Genomic DNA, 17,323 nt, shown 5'->3' on the forward strand with positions numbered 1-17,323 from the left:
AGATGGTCAATTCAGACACTCAAAATATTTTGCTTCCTCTGAAAGAAACTAAAAGGCTCAGCAGAGAAGCTTAATCAGTACCAAAATTGTGAATAAATGACCACACAAGTTTTTTTTTTTTTTTTTTTTTGATAAAGTAAAGTTGTATTCCTCAGCAATGAGGGTATGCTGGCAACCATCAAAAAGATTTACACAAGTCCTTGTGAACTTTGGAGAAAACACTACAAAAAAATATTAAGATAATGAATTAGCCGGTCTGTCACACTGTTTATAATTTACTAGAGGTGCGAGTGCCGAGCAAACAATCAGCACCTAATGCACATTGAGTTGGCCAAACCAAGATTTATAGTTCTAAGCAGTACTCTAAAAATATACAAATCTGAAACTGGTTACAAACTGCTAACGTTTATTGAAACTTACAGATAATTTAGATGTGCAATACTAGGCCTACCTTGGGTACATGATCCAAGCTTTCCAAAATGCTAAGTTTAAGATATGATATCACAGCACGAACCTCCCTTCTTCCTGTTTACGAAAGCTTGGGGTGTGGCTTCATGACCCATGGTCACATTTGCGTCTAAAGCCTAAAAAAATCAGAGAGCACCAAATTCAATCCACAAGTATGCCGGCTATCCAATAGAATCTTCTTGGGTGGCTTCATCATCTTCGTCCATTACATCCTCATTCACTTTTTCACCGTCAACTGTCTCTGCATCAGATGCAGCTTCAGTATTCATTATGTTATCCTCATCATCAGAGCAACTTTCTGTAGCGGAATCAGAAGCGTCTCCCTCATTTCCTCCTTGATCACAGTCACTACCAACTGCATGACTGAATTGCTCCTTCAAATCAGGGGCAACAATTCCAATCATCTCACTTAGTGCTTTACGATCTTGATCCCATCTAGAAGAAGTTTTGGAAGTAGATGTAGCGCATTGACTTTCACCCACTTGAGCACCTGAATCTTGTAAAATTGCAGGACATGCATCATTGTCTTTACTCTTAGGAGTATCATTCTCACCATGGACAGAAGGAGCTGTACTGCACGCCCAACTCCCAGCAACCTCTGAAGCCAAAAGATCAGCTGTCCTAATGGTTCCTTCAGCTTCAGTATCTTCTATCACATTATCTTCAATCACATTATCACCCTCAGCGACATTATTTGCTGGGGAAGGAGGCATACTCTCATCACAAATTGCAGGGTTCTGCACCTGAGCTTCTTTCCCAAGAGTTCCATCATCCATCTGCATTGTGTTCTCAGCAAAAGCACAGAATTTGTTTAAATCTAAATTCCTTTCACTATTGATTCCCAAGCTCTCAGTCTCTTGCACCTGTTCTGTTCCAACAAGGTCACCCTCCATATTGGCTGCTACACCGGCAGTATCACTATCAGGGATTAGCTCAGTTCCCACACCATCTCCCTCAAGGGGTGCTGTCCCAACACCATCAACTTCAGAACCAAATCCACCCTTCACACATTGAGCTCCAGCAAATTCTACCTCCTGTGTGTCTTGTCCCCCTTCACTTCTGTTATTGCAATCATGCTTCTCTGTAGCACTTGCGTCGTCACTTGATAAATCAAATAATTCCCTAACACGCCTCTGGTTGGAAGTACTGCAGCCAGCCCTAGTCACATTGTGGCTTCCATCTCCTACTTCTTTCTCTCTTAATAGGGATCCATTCACATTCACATTGTATGGATTAAGGTCAATATCTACAGAGGTATTCTCATAATTTTCCTCATCTTTTAATGTCCTCTGCATTGCCTTCAATTGCTCCTGCTGCTTTGCAAACAAAACTGAGATCTCCTCAGTAGTAGAATAGAAAGCCCGAAGTTGTGTTTCTCTGCATTGCAAACACATAATATAAACCACCATTATATAAGGCAAGTCGAGATAGGGAAATGCCCGAAGATTAAAGGCAGTAAGCAAACACTAGCATCTCTGACAACATATAAAGAGGATAATAAAAGCTCAGCACATTACTGTGTAAATCATCGCTCTCAGTGAAATGATACATGTAATATCTTGCATGGTATCAATAATTCCATTTGGTTATTGACTTATTTTTTAACTAAAAGCAGCATCTCCTTCTCAGATGGCTCAAGATTTTAAAAGAATTGTTCTGAACACAAATAGTAATGATAAAAATAAGAAATCCATTAAACACGTGTCAACAGACTAGGCTGACATATGGTTATCATAAAAATCAATTGAGGTTTGTCTAATTATGAGGAAAAAGCATCACATAAAAATCCACTAAACTCGGACAACCTCTACTTTTAGCATTTATACTGCTTTATAAGAGGGGAAAAGATGGATTGTGGCAGATCCAGAAGCAATAAATTTTCAACGACATTTCTTCAATCCAGTAAATCTAATTGATATTAGTACCAGTCATACACATCTACTTCTTACCGTAGCATTATTCTTTCTCTAGCACCTTTCAGTCTTCGCCTCTCAAAATCAAGATCCCGCATTGCAGCACTTATCTCTAGTTCAAGAGCAGAAACCTTGGCCCACGCCTCTTCTCGAGCTGCCTGCTACCGACAGCAAAAGAATTGATAGCGAGAACAAAAGAAAAGAAAGAAAAGATCAGGATTCAGATTTGACATTCTTTCCTGCACATATAATTTTTAAACATGTGCTAATTTTAAAACGAATACAGATCCACTTCTTTTTTTTTGAGAAAGGTAACTTGTATTATAAACAAAGAATACATAAGGAGTATTCTAGTAATACTTACATCCAAAAGTTGCTAAAAGAAAAGAACTCCTATGGAGGTCATAAGAACTCTAAAATACTAGGAATATCCTCTGCATCTTGAGGATATTCATGTTTACACCAAAAAAAAGAAAAGAGCCATGCAATTCAACTTCAAATTCTGCATAGAGCAGCTCTTGTTTTTAAAGCATCTCTGGTTCCTCTCCATCCATATAGACCACCAAATGTAGGCAGGGACAATCTTCCATCTCTCCCTGTGTCCTGACCGATTCCCATCTCTGTTCCAGCAAGCTAGAGCTTCTTTGATGTTCCTTGGCATAGTCCAACTGATGCCCCTTAAGTTGATGAAAATCTGCCACAACTTCGCAACCTCTCTACAATGTAGAAAGAGATGATTTATTGTCTCGACCTCACATTCACAAAACCAACACCTGGAACAGATTTGCATGCCTCTTTTCATGAGGTTGTGTTGAGTGAGTGCAGCCTGATTGGCTAACAGCCAAGTGAAGCATGCTATCTTGAGTGGTATCTTGACTTTCCAAATCATCTTCCAAGGCCATCCACCTATATGAGTACCAGGTCTTTGTGAGCTTCTATAAGCCGAGCCAACTGAAAATCTGCCTTGCTCATCTGGATTCCAAAATAGATTGTCCTCATCTGTGTTTAGATCTTTGTACTGCCCTAGAATGTTGAGTAGCTCAACTATTTTATTGACCTCCCAATCATTTAGATGTCTTCTAAACCTTAGATCCCACCCTTGATTATCTCTCATTTCTCTGATTGTAGCCTCTTTTTGAAGGCTCATGTTGAACAAAATAGGGAACCTATTTCTCAGAGTCACCTGATCCACCCATTTGTCTTCCCAGAACAAAGTCCTTCCACCATTCCCTACCCTGATTTTGCATTTGTTAAAAAATTTGATCCATAAATTTCTAATGGATCTCCATACTCCAGCTCCATAGGGTTGTGTGGACAGGTTGGTGATCCACAAATTCTCCATACCAAACCTAGCCTTTATTGTTTCCTTCCAGAGAGCTTGTTCTTGTGAGGCAAATCTCCATAACCACTTCATAAGTAAGCTTTGATTCTGGATTTTCAGATTCCTTATCCCCAAACCTCCTTCCTTTTTGCTGAGAATGACTTGGTCCCACTTCACTAGATGGAATTTATGATTATTAGGATCACAATTTCCTTGCCACAAAAAATTCCTCCTAATTGCATCCATTCTATCAATCACATTTGCAGGCATATGGAAAACAGACATCATATATGTGGGTAGAGCATCTAGCACACTGTTGATGAGTGTGACTCTTCCTCCCAAGGACAAATATTGACTCTTCCAGTTCACCAGCTTCTTCTCACACTTTTCTAGAATGTTGTTCCAGATACCTTTTGACCTGCTCTTGTCACCCAAAGGCATGCCAAGGTATGTTGTGGGGAGATCCCCTATCTTCCCCCCTAGAATATTTGCAAGCATGTTTATCCTAGGCACCTCATTGACAGGAAAGATAAAGCTCTTTCTCCAATTGATGTGTAGGCATGAGATGGCTTCAAAAAGGATCAGAATTACTCTCAAGTACTTTAGTTGAGAGCTGTCTGCATCACAAAATATCAATGTGTCATCAGCATACTGTAAGTGGGAGATGGCCAGACCTTGTCTGTTATTCATATTAGCATTGAATCCTCTTATCCATCCTCTTGTTTGGGCTGTTCTGAGCATGTCATTTAGGCCCTCCATCGCCAGGATAAAGAGGAAAGGAGATAAAGGATCTCCTTGTCTCAATCCTCTCTCTGATGAGAAAAAACCAGAGGGGGCACCATTTATCAAAATAGAGAACTTCACAGTTGTAGTGCAAAACTTAATCCATTTTAGCCATTTTCCTCCAAAGTCCATGTTTTCCAAAGACTTCCAGAGGAAGCCCCAATGCAGGTGGTCGTAGGCTTTTTCAATATCCAATTTGCATAAAATGCCTGGCACCTTACTGTTCTTTCTCTCCTCCACACATTCATTTGCAATCAAAATTGCATCAATGATCTGCCTACCTTTTATGAAGGCCATTTGTTGGGCATCCACCAGATTATGAACCACTTTCTTAAGTCTTTCGGTTAAAACTTTTGAAATGATCTTATATATGCTCCCTATTAGACTAATAGGTCTAAAATCCGTCAACTCCTTAGCCCCTATCTTTTTTGGAATCAATGCTATGAAGGTAGCATTAAAACTTCTTTCAAAAATACCATGATCATGGAAATTTTGGACAGCTGCGACTACCTCTTTTTTAACTACCTCCCAACATGTAATGAAGAAAGCCATAGTGTACCCATCAGGGCTTGGAGCTTTGTCCCCAGCACATGCCATGACACAATCCTTTATTTCATCCTCTGTAAATTGACTCTGCAGCATGATATTGTCCCCTTCACTAATCATCTTGCCATTTCTAGCACTGAACTGAGGTCTCCACCTCTCTGTCTCAGTGTAAAGATTCTGATAAAAGTTTAAGATTTCTTCTTTGATTATTGCTGGTTCTTGCGTGCACACTCCATTAACAGAAATCTTATCTATGTTGTTGTATCTCCTGTGGCTGTTTGCAGTTCTATGAAAGAACTTAGTGTTCCTGTCCCCCTCTTTTAACCACAAAGCTCTGGATCTTTGTCTCCAAGCTACTTCCTCTCTCTTTGCATTATCTTCAAATTCAACGATGAGAACTGCTCTTAAATAGGATTCATCATCTGTGAGTTGTCTTTGGTCTTGTATCCTCTCTAGGTCAGCCAGTTGATTGAGAATGCTCTGTTTCTGTAGTCCCAAGTTTCCCTGTCTTGTTCTGCTCCACTCTTTGAGTTTGTCCTTCAAGTATTTTAATTTACTTGCCAGGATAAAGTCAGGTTTTCCCCTAAAATTACTGGAATCCCACCAAGTCTTCACCATTTCCTTAAAATTTTCTGTTTGAAGCCACCAATTCTCAAACTTGAAATAGGAGTTTGGTCTCTCCCAATTACCACATTCCAATATCAGAGGGCAATGATCTGAAATGACCCTTTGTAATGTCGATTGTTTGATGTTCTTAAAAGTGTTCTCCCATTCCTCAGAGATCAGGAATCTATCCAGCCTGGCTGCAGGATCATGGCCTTCTCCTTTCTTCCATGTAAAAACATCTCCCGCTAGCTGGATGTCAAGTAGCTCTGCATCTTCGATAAAATCTGTGAAGTCTGTCATGGCCTTATTAAATCTGGTACAATTTCGTTTCTCTGAAGGGAATCTGACTGTATTGAAGTCCCCCCAACCACCCAAGGTCCTGAAAAAAGACCTCTCGCCGAGCACAATTCCCACCAGACTTTCTCTCTCTCTTCTCTGTTATTAGGGGCATAAACTCCAGACATGTGCCAGCTGAAGTCCAGAGATTTGCCGGTGAATTTGCACGTAATACAATATGCACCTGTTTCACATACTTCCCCCTCCCAAACTCTGCTGTCCCACATTAGAATGACTCCCCCTCTAGTTCCGCTTGCCTCTAATTGAGCATGTTTTACCCATCTGTTGGCCCATAAATCTCTCACTAAGTTGTTTATATCCCCTTGCAATTTAGTTTCCTGAAAACAAAATACATCTGCCTTCCAATTGTGTATGAGACTTTTGATCACCAGCCTTTTCCTGGCATCATTTAGTCCCTTCACATTCCATGAAACTATGTTAATCTTCATGAGACTGCACGATGTTGCATCCCCCCCTACTTCTTGTGCCATAGCTAAAAAAATTTGTTCCCACTTCCAGGTTTTTTAGTTCCTTTGAGACTTTTGATTTTGGTGTCATCAACATTAGAGCCTTTGCTTCTTCACCGATTCTTTGCCTTTTCCCATCTATCTTCATGAACAGTTCCTCTGCAATTTCCTCACACCCATTAAAGTGAATCCCAAATTCTTTTCCCAGATTAATGATGTTCTGTCGGACCCATAAAGGAATTGTAGAGTCCGATGTTGGTTCGAAGTTCTCTGGTAGCTCGGTGTAATTCAATGGAGTGGCTTCCTCAACATTCACAGCTCCAAGTTCTTTGTTTCCTTGTTCTGCATAAGTGTCGATCTCTAATCTACAGTCCATCTGAATGATTGACATAGCGTCATCATCCCTCTGAGTTGCATCCTGGAGCTCTTGATCTAGCTCTTCTCCCTCGCTTTGTAAGTCTCCTGATGAAGTGTCAAAAATATTTTCTCCTCTGATATGTTGAGAGGCCTGCGCTTCTTTCCACTGATTTGCTATTATTTCATCTATAAAAGGGTCTGCTGGGCCTTTTGCATTTTTCCCCTCCCCTTCTTTAAAACCGATTTGGGCCACTGGTCATGGCCCAAATTTCCCCAGCCCAAAAATTCCTTCTTCTCATTTAAATTGCCTGCATGTGCTATCACACGTGTATCAAGACCCTCATCCCTTTCACGTGACCTCTGGTACGTTTGCCCATCTGTAAAATTCAAATTTTCCTGCGACTTTGAAGTGCCCACGTGCCCCATCACCTCGGTGGACTCAAAACCCCCCCTACCCTCTATAAAGTAGGGTTTCTTCATAGACTGCTGGGTAATACCCTTCTTCCCCCTTTGTCCACTATTCACCAACCTCGCCGGAGCTTCAATCCAAATTTGGACCTTGAAGATATATCCATCGTGTATCAGTTCCACCGTCTTTGGGACTGATTCTTCATCCCCTCTTACCTTTATTCTAGCCCAATTTTAGGTGGTTTCGGAGCTCTGTTTCCTCTTCTGTTTGTATCCATCCACCACACAGATTTCCGATCTCCCGAAGGATCTTTTGGGACCAAAACTGGAGTGGAAGGCCTACCAGTCTGATCCAAACTTCCTTCAGGCTTTCCTCGATGGAGTTTGAGCATGGCGTCCACCAGTCTAGATGGAATTTGTGAGATTTCCAGAACCATTCTCCCTTCAACACATGGTCTGTTGTTGTCTTGGTTGGGAACTCAAAGAGAAATTGGTTGCGTCCCATCTCATATATGTAAATACCATGGTGTTGTTTCCAGGAACTATTTGCCCAACGACGGATCTCAGCAAGATGGACATTCGAGATCTCCTCTGGTAGGCTGCCTACCACGCTCCTATCCAGAAGTTCATTTTGTGTTTTCCTAGCATCTTCCGAAATAAATAAGGAATTTCCTTTCCTGTTTACCCCAGCATCATTCATCTCTCTGGTTGACCATTTATTATTCTTGACAGCCTCTGCATAAAGGAGCCCTTCCTCCGTCGTACGATGTAAAAGCTTGACTGTCCTTGTGGTTTTGATATTAATGAAGTTGGTTATCTTAGTAGCAATATCCAACCACCCTGAATTAAATGACCATTCTGGAATAATAATAATTTTTTTCTTCTTTCCTTGCAAATTTATGATACTAAAATAGCGACCAAATCTGTTAAAATTTCTTGAGCAGAAAATCTCAGAATAATGGTCGTGATTTTTCCATCTCTTCACCGAGTTTCCTTTCGTTTTCGATGCTTCCTTCAAAAGGTGAACTATCCACTCCATCGTTTTCTGGCTGAAACTCGCCCTAGTCATCATGTTTCGGCCTCTTTCCACCCATTCATACCAAATCTCAGCCCTTGAGATCTTCCTTGTAATGTCATAAGATTTAAAACCTACCGCAAAATAGATGATATCGCTACCCATGATGAGAAGAAGATGAATAGAAGAAGAGAGGTTGATAGACAGAAGAGATAATTCCGATGGAAGAAGTCCACCGGAATGGGAATCCAGGGCCCAGAAGGGACCTCAGATGAAAACCTCGGACATCGTGCCTGGGAGCATTTATTGTTTTGAGAGCATAGAAAACAATATGCAATAGATTATGCTCAATTCCAGATCCACTTCTAGTGGGGCACAAGTAAGCATTGGCTTCTTTCAATTATCAAACATAACAAAAATTTCATACAGAAAGGAAAGTATGTTATCTTATTTTTTTCCTTCCACATCCATGGGGCTCAATCAAGTAGGGAAAAAAGGGGAATATCCCAAGATCCATATTTCAGTAGTTAATGCCAGAAATTCATGTGGGTCATCCTACCTTTTCACTCTCAAGCTCTTTGCTCAACATGTTCCTCTCATGCTCAAGTTCCTCTATTTTCTATAACAAAAAATTAGAAATGCAAGATGTCAACTTCTCAACCAAGGAACTGAAAAGGGAAGCAATTGATATCTTGACAGCAGATACTTACTTTTTTCCTACATGCAGAAGATAATTGTTCCTCACAAAGTTGAGCTTCAAGCTGACGAACTTTGTTTTCGGAAACAACCAATTTCTGCCTGGTGTCTTCCTGTTACAAGCTAATGAATTAGAGCTGGAATGGCTTGCAGTAAGTAATAGGTAGGTTAAGCAATATTACCAACTTAGATCTCAAGGTTTCCATCAGTAAACATCTTTCCTTCTCATCTTCCTGCCATTATGAGTTGAATGAGAAAGAGGCATGACACGCTTTACTATATTCGTGAATAGAACAGGCTATTTTCTACCTGAAGCTTATTAATAATTTCTTGCTGCTCTTTTTCTCGTTTGATAGCAGATTCTGAGAGCCTTCTTATTTCCTCCTGGGCTTCGGCCTGCACTCTCTGTGTAGAGGTTTTCAAATCCAAAGCAGCCTTTTCACGTTCCTTTTTCCTCTGTTCACGCTCCTCATCTAGCAAAGTTTTCAGTTCTGAAATTGATAATTTCTGGCTGAAAAGGCAGACATCACTTCAAATCTTTAACTCACTTTTCCTAAAACTTATCACAAGCTTCTTCAGAAGAATGTGTGTTTCCAAAGAATAAAAATAGGATAAACTATATGACATAGAGACTAGTATAAGCCATGCGAGGACAAGGAGATAAATACAATAAACTAAAACTTTTGAGCTTATCTAATTAAGAACAAGCTAGAGGAAACAAAACAAGATAAATGCAATAAAGCATACTGTCATTCATGTTTCGTCTCAACTATTCCCTATTTAATCAATGTCATCAGCCATTACCTGCGTATTATTTCATTGGCCTCAAAACATGATTGCTCAGATGCACTAAGTCCTTCATTTAGGTCTTCCAACGCATGTTTCTGCTCTGCAGATACTCTACTTATGTCAACTAACTCCTTTCCCTTGGCTTCCAATAACTGCTGTACTTCTTTGAGTTGTTCAAGGTATGATTGAGAAACTGACTCCTTCAATTCTTTCATTTCCTGCAAGACAAAGGAAAGCTCACTGAGACAGGTGGACTGATGGTATTTACACACCCTTAATATTAGGAGTGATCCTGGTTTTTCATCTTATGATGCTATTGGCATTAGCAACAAAACTTAAGGAAGCATTTCAGTTTAAAGTGTTAACACAGTTGATGGTATTGAATCAACTAGCATTGGTATAACACTTGCTCTTCTACCCATCTGTCTCAAGACTTTTAATAGTACCACTAATTACGCTCAGAATTAAGCAATTTCACAGCGGTTATTTATTCTGAAATCATAAAAGTAAACATACCTTCTCATGATGGTCCACAACAGCATGATTTTCACTTCGCAAGGAATCAATAGTCGCAACATGACTTTCGAGTTGCTTCCTCAGTTCCTACAAGGGTAACAGAACTGAAATCATAGGAAGGTTGAATAGGGAATGAAACCAAGTGAGCTTAACTGACTGCAAGAAACCGATTTTATTTATTTTTGATAAATGGGAATGGCGAACTACCGTATTTGACCGCTGCATGCTACGGAAGTCATCCAGAGAAATGGGACCTTCAGAAGTGCCAATTCCAATACCCTTGAGTCTTTTGCTTTCTGAACCAAATTCCTCTAAATCAGAAAAGACACAAGCATATTAGTAAAGTTAGCTTTACCCAGCTTATTAGTAAGACATCAAACATCTCATTTAACTTTACAACTGCCAGATATATAGACAACAGTAATCATTAGGTAAGGGTATAAACTCATTGATACTTATATTTAAAATATAAAAATAACAAAATCCAATACGATGATAACTAAATATTCAGCCCAAGAAAAAGTTGAGGAAGATTTGCATCAGGAATCGGCAAAGACTAAACATATCAAAAAAGAAAACTGTGTCCTCTACAATGCTTCAACTGTAGTACCAAAATTCTTCAGGAAGTATTCATTGATAGGCTTCCTAACATTTCGTGTAAATACTTGGCCAGATTATGAATCAGAATTCAAAATTTAAACCAAGTTTGAACCAGCAAAAATGGGTATCCTACTATCAGAGTACATAAAGTTTTTTTTCCCTTCAGCTAGATCAATATTCATAGAGTCCAAAGCAGTGTTGTCAAAGGCAAAAACAAAGAGATGAAACACGCCAAGTATCCTAGGGTTTTGATCGCAAAGCAAACTTGAAGCACATACTTCAGATTTGATATATATACAAAGATGTTATTATGGATTTCTAATTTGGTTTAGTGATTAGTTTTCTTATACTATATTTCAAATTTCATACTTCTAATCACAAAGCATATTCATCCATAAATTTCCTCACCAATTAATATATCTGTTTATCAGAGTTATTATTGTCTACCGTTGTCCTTTTTCAATAGGGAGCTCATGTGTGCATTGGTACATATAGTAGCGTTTTGATGCCTGCACAGCAGCATTGCCTAAGTGAGGGGAAGCCTAGCTTACGCCTATACCTACTTCAGGGCTTAAGCACCTCAAGTGTGACTTTTAACAAAATTCTCGAAGGACCATTCCAAGAAAAATTCATGAAGATAAAGTAATGAACAAGTAAGCAGTCTAACTGAACAAATTCACTAAAACCTGCAAATCATACTACTTATAGTCTACAGAATACAGATTTAGATGAAATGTTCCAGAATGAAGATACTGATGAAGGCACAGTCAATGAGAAAAATTACCTGCTTTTCTCTTCAGAACAGCAGCATCAGCTGAAGAAGCAGATATGAGAACTTCTCGAAACACAAAGGCAAATGCAAGTTCTGCAAATATTGCAAGGAAATTAAAAGTATTTACAAAGTTCCAATCATATTTATGTAAAACATATCATGCCGTGAGAAACAGACAAGACTTCAGCTACCCATCATGGTAGCAGAGAAATTTCTGTTATTCAAAAGTTAAATTATGTTTAATTTTATACAAAATAAAGAAAGTTGAGTTCTACTTTAAATACATAACAAGAGATCCTATTTTTCTTTTCCATTCAGCAGTGGTAGGGATGAGAGTTATGACGCTAAATCCTGGTAGAGAATTTCAACCTGAAGATACAATGTCAGCGAGGAGAAGGGAGAGGGAAGGAGTAAAAAAAATAGAAGATATATCTAAAGAAAACACTGCAGTAGGATCATCCCAACCGGTGGTGGGGAGGGGCCAATTTTCTGCCAAAGAAGCACTTGGATATACTCCCCACAAAATCTTATTTATCTCATGGACAGTTAACAGACGACATTTAATGTGCCCATATACCATTGCAAACTCAGATTTAATACAATTCACACTTGTCATTCACCGACAAAATGATCAGGGACATTTGAAGGGCCAGAAAAATTTACCTAGAGAATAGAGACCTAACAAATAAGGATTTTGACAGTACCATCTTTTGCTAGAAAATGTACATGTATGAAGAAGCAGCCAGAAAAGTTTCAAAAATAGATACTCTACCATGTTGAGGAGCAAACGCAATAGAGATAATATCACCATGACGAAGTCTGGCTTCTGGGCTACTTTTGTTCAACTTTTCCCAATTCAGGTACGTCCCATTTGTACTGCAGAAGAACCAAAATAGATTAGTTAACTCGTGTCAAGTTGCAACATAAAAAAAAGGTCGACAAAAGATGGTCAACCTTGAATCTTTCAGAAAGACTGCAGTGCAACAGTTGGTGGGATTCTCTACGTCTTCGCTGACAACCTTTTTCCTGTAGATCTTGCAATGATGTGCACTAACAGCTGGAGACAAAATCTGGAAACGGGTATTATCTACCATCCGACCAATGCAGTGTTCTTCAGATGTGAGAAGCATGTTTATCCCCTATTTTAACGAAGGTCAGAATATAAAACTACAAGGAATGGTTCAATAATGTAAAGCATGATATGCTGCATACTAAATTCAATACTTAAAAGTGACAAACAGTTCTCTCTCTTTTTTTTCTTTAGTAACTTTTACTTCATCGACTGCAATCTGCAATCAGAATTAAGGATGGCATGACCCAACACGAGCATGCACAAACAGAGAGTATATCCTCGTATATTCAATCTACGACTTGTGGTGGTAAGGATAACCCATTGGTGAAATCTCTAATCCAAATTGAATTTTTCAATTCCATTAAATCTTCTAATAGATCTTCAGATACCTATATCATATGTGATAGTTTCAAATCCTTGTCTAATGGAGGCTTGAAAGACTCATCCAAAACTCTGTTTGCCGCTTTCATTTTATACTGGAATACTCAAGTCACATCCAGATATATACTTTGATGCAACATACCAGATTTTCAGTTTTGGGTCTAGCCTTTAAAGAAGTCTTGACAGGAACTTAGGATGTACCAGCTTGTCCTAGTCCTACCCTTCAAGGATATCTACTTAGAAAGCTTTGCATGCAACAGCTTATTCCTGGTCAATAGTGCATATTCTCTTCGAGCACATTAAACCATTGTGAAGTCTCAATCCATTCTTAGCAGACTATTCACATTGTATCAATTCAGTGGTGACTCATTATTTTGATGAACTTTTTTTTTAGGACAGATCATTTCTTTGGTTGGAAGAAGATCAGTCAAAAATGTAACTTGAAAAAAATGAATGCTAATTTTTGATACCTACATACTATTGGCAGTCTGAAAAAAGTATCATAAACATCAAATTTAGATATGTGTGTCCTGTCGAAGTAAATAAACATGTAACTTATGTACGTAAAATGAAATCAAAATGAGGATTTACGTAAAACTCAACAACGTCTAACACAATTTATCAAAGAATTATTTTGGTTACCAAAAGATTGAAAAAGTTCAATCCATACAATTCCTATTCTGGCGGAAGATCTACTAATTCTTAGATTCTAGTTAGTAAAAGAGATCTTGAACTAGGAAATAGACCCTCCAAGCTAAAAAGGTTATCAGTCCTACTAGTTAATAAAGACACCTCCATTGCTAACAAATTCAATAAGAGGTCGGAATACAGCTTTTTGGTCCACTCTAGAATTACCAAAACTCATTTTTCCTACTCCACAAACTCCGCCTCTGTGAGCTTCAAATAATAGCAAGTCTTAAACTTGAATAAAGGATATGGATTTTGGTAATTTGAAAGGTAGAGCAAAATTGATCACTCAACTTGCCAATAATTTGTGGTTCTCTAACACAAAAAAATTTCAATATTTATACTGATTACTGAGGTTCGAATCAAATAAAGGTACTAAAAGCCCCTAGTAGAGAGAAACATAGTGCATTGTGGAGGTATTGAAGAAGAATATAGACCTGAAGACGCTTCCGGGCCTTATCGGAGATAGCAGTTAACACTCCCCAAACATCAGGATCAGAATACTGCAAAGGCTGAGACGCAATTTTCGAAGCCACCGATAGTATAAAATCTTCAGGGCTTTGCGGATTTCTCTGCAACGGTGAATTATCAATGCCATTGGCATCGTTAATTTTGCAGTTATTATTGCCATTGCAGTTACTAGGGGGAAGTGAAGAACATGACTCGGAGCGAGCTGGAGACTGGTCTTTACTAGGGTTTGAGTTCAGTTTCGCTGCCAATGGCGTTGTGGGATTATCGTTTTCGCTCGGCATTGTAGCCTGTAGGGAGTTGTGAAAAAGGCGGGGATTTTGAGAACCCTAATTGAACCGGGTTTTGTTGTTGTTTAGCTTCCCGGAGAAGCTGACTGAATTTGTTTGTTTTATCGTTTTGGCCCACAAACTTTGCTCTAATGCTAAATTCGTTCCGGTCAGATTATTATATGAAGAAAAGAAAGCTAAAAACTGGCAATGGGGCCCGGCGGGTTTCTTCCCTTCCGCGTGTAAAAATTATGGAGAAACTAGCTTACTGCTGATTAAAAGTTTTTTATCATACATATCGAAAATATATACATAATTTTGCTATCAGATAAATTAAAATAGTGAGAGAAGAGATAGTCATATATTTCATATACATATGAATCATACCAACGTACTAGATACATGTATTTGTATGTATGTGGTGTGATTCGCATGGACATGAGATCCTAGATAAATAAAAGAGTAGCGAGCAAGATTTGTTCCACTATTCCAGGTACATATGAATTCACTTTGATATAGAACAAATAACATCTAGTTTGATCACACGTATCCCAAGATACATGTATTTGAAAGTACCTGGACACACTAGCGCGTTTGGTGTGAGGGATTAAAAATAATAGTGATGGGATAAAAAAAAAATATGTTGTTTGATTGCCATATTTAGGATAACCATTTATATCATAGTGATGGAATAAGTTATCCCATATACATAGGGGGATAAGTTATCTCAGGATAGCTAACCCATGATAACTTATCCTGGGATAACTTGTTTCCAATCAAACGACCCCTAAAATCTTGTAAGATTCATAATATTGCAAATTAAAGAGTATACCTAAGTGATTAACTCCTAAATTAGTGGAATTTTGATAAATTTTCCAAAAATTAATGATATTTTACTGTATAGTAATAGTAGTAGTAGAAAATTATCATTTTTATTTTAGTTTAATTTTTCTCAAATAGTAAGAAAAATGTTAACAACAACGACAACTAAGTATTACTCTCTTCGTCCACTTTTACTTGTCATGTTGCGTTTTTTAAAAGTGAATTTGACTAATTCTCAAAGTGAAATTATATTACATTAATTCGATATTTTAAATAAAAAATTTAGATATTAAAAAACTATACAAAAAGTACTAAAAATTGCAATTTTTTTGCATATCAATACGATGAAAAAATACATCAATAAAATGTTAGTCAAAGTACTTATCGATTGACTCTAAAAAAAAAACTATAACAATTAAAAATAAACGAAAATAATTCTTTATTATGATAATACAAACATGATACGATATATTATGAAATAACACAAACAATACAGAATGTAAAAGGTAAATCAATTAACCGAGATGACTTGGAGATCAATGAATTCGGAACAATTGGAAGTTATAAAACAAAGTGGAGGAGTTCCTCATCGCGTTCAAATTCATTCATTTGTTGTTTTTGCAACATCACACGCGCGTCCACGCCTTGCCCAGTTTGATAATCGATCAAGAAGAACATCTTCTTGAAAGGACCATTCGGTACACCCAATCTTTCAGGTTTTCCCCATCCAAAATCCACACTATAATATGGGAATTTGCAAACATTGCTGCAAAAATACATATCACATTCATCATCCCCTGTTTCGAATGGTAATTTTCCTTTTCTTATCGATTCAACTATTTCCACAATCAATTCATTTTGTTCCACTTGATCTTTCTTGTATGCTACTTCAACTTCCTTCCTTAGATTACGAACCAACCTCGGTAATTCAGTTTCTTCCTCGTTAGTTGCTTCTACTGAGAACACAGACAAGAGATTTCCTATGGCATTTCGGGGTAGACGAGGTTTGGTCATAGTACGTACGTTTAAATAGTGAACCAACTTAGATGCCCGCATTGAACGGTGAGAAGTTAGTTTTGATGCTGCTTTTGTTGCACATTTGAAAAGAAGGGCACTCACAATTTCAGCTCGTGTTGGATTTTGCAATCCTGATTCAGCTATTACCTTAGCTCGAAGAGCATCTAATTTGGCATTAGGAAAAATAAATCTCTTTTGTATGCACTCATTAACGTTGGACTCAATTATTGGAGCAATCAAAGGACCAATATTATTATTTTGCGGAGATACAAAGACTGAATCTCCTACAAATCTAGGAGCAGAAGGAATTGATAAATTACGTGTGGCGCTAGCCCAATCTGCAAGAAAACTATGCACAGAGCAACCATCACCGAACTTGTGTGATAGGCATGTACTGATAGTGATTCCACCACAATCAAACTTACTTGAGCCACAAGTAAATTACCACCCTCATAGACATTGTTATTCCAAGGTAATCCCTTAGGGAAAACTAAACTTTCTGCATTACAATGATCGGGGTGGTTAAGTATTTCAGACATGGGACATTTTATTTGGACGCTCAACAACTCAGCACCCATGTCAATTACAATCAACAGTAGCATTGTCTATCAATCTTCCTGCGTAAGGATAGTAAGAGATTAGAGTTTGTCATAAAGATTTCTGCAGTAAATGAGTTATATGAGATAATTCATGAGAATTTATTGCATCATCAGTACTACTTTGTTTTTTGGGATAAAAAAAGGAAGCAGGAATACGCATATTACTGAGGGATTGATCAACCAAAGATAGCTTGTGGTATTTGAGTGTAGAAGGGGTGAGAGAAGAAGGTTTGATAATGGATTTATCACAAATGGAAACAAGTGATGGTGTTAATGCTAATTGAGCCATGATTGAAAAACAAGAAAAAAGATTTATGTATAGCTTTTAGTACAATAAATGCTCTTAGCTTATTGATTGGGAGTATTTGTTTTGGCTACCTTCATATACATTTATATAGAGAGAGAGCGCCAGTAT

General features: G+C 38.1%; 2 protein-coding genes and 1 pseudogene across 3 annotated transcripts in view; all 3 read right to left on the minus strand.

The window, feature by feature from the left end:
• LOC125815425 (uncharacterized) overlaps nucleotides 1-17,323 on the minus strand; it is a 188,330-nt gene that overhangs the window by 125,296 nt on the left and 45,711 nt on the right. The gene's annotated exons all lie outside the window — the stretch shown is intronic.
• On the minus strand, nucleotides 484-14,669 carry LOC125815418 (uncharacterized). Of its 2 annotated transcripts, none has more exons than XM_049494882.1 (13): nucleotides 14,171-14,669; nucleotides 12,548-12,732; nucleotides 12,366-12,469; nucleotides 11,606-11,686; nucleotides 10,429-10,532; nucleotides 10,222-10,308; nucleotides 9,721-9,923; nucleotides 9,226-9,427; nucleotides 9,099-9,149; nucleotides 8,931-9,029; nucleotides 8,780-8,839; nucleotides 2,418-2,542; nucleotides 484-1,845 (listed from the first exon to the last, which is right to left on the minus strand). In XM_049494882.1, the coding sequence occupies exons 1-13, from the start codon at nucleotides 14,483-14,485 to the stop codon at nucleotides 630-632; spliced, it is 2,832 nt and encodes a 943-aa protein (XP_049350839.1). In that variant the 5' UTR covers nucleotides 14,486-14,669; the 3' UTR covers nucleotides 484-629. The 2 variants fall into 2 exon arrangements, with proteins under 2 accessions (XP_049350839.1, XP_049350840.1); XM_049494883.1 differs by having other exon boundaries at nucleotides 2,418-2,539; nucleotides 14,171-14,599.
• On the minus strand, nucleotides 15,854-17,197 carry LOC125816204 (acyltransferase Pun1-like; annotated as a pseudogene).

Source organism: Solanum verrucosum, unplaced genomic scaffold (assembly GCF_900185275.1).
Source record: "Solanum verrucosum unplaced genomic scaffold, falcon-dt-bn FXZP01000261.1, whole genome shotgun sequence".
In the NCBI taxonomy this organism is placed as follows: Eukaryota; Viridiplantae; Streptophyta; class Magnoliopsida; order Solanales; family Solanaceae; genus Solanum; species Solanum verrucosum.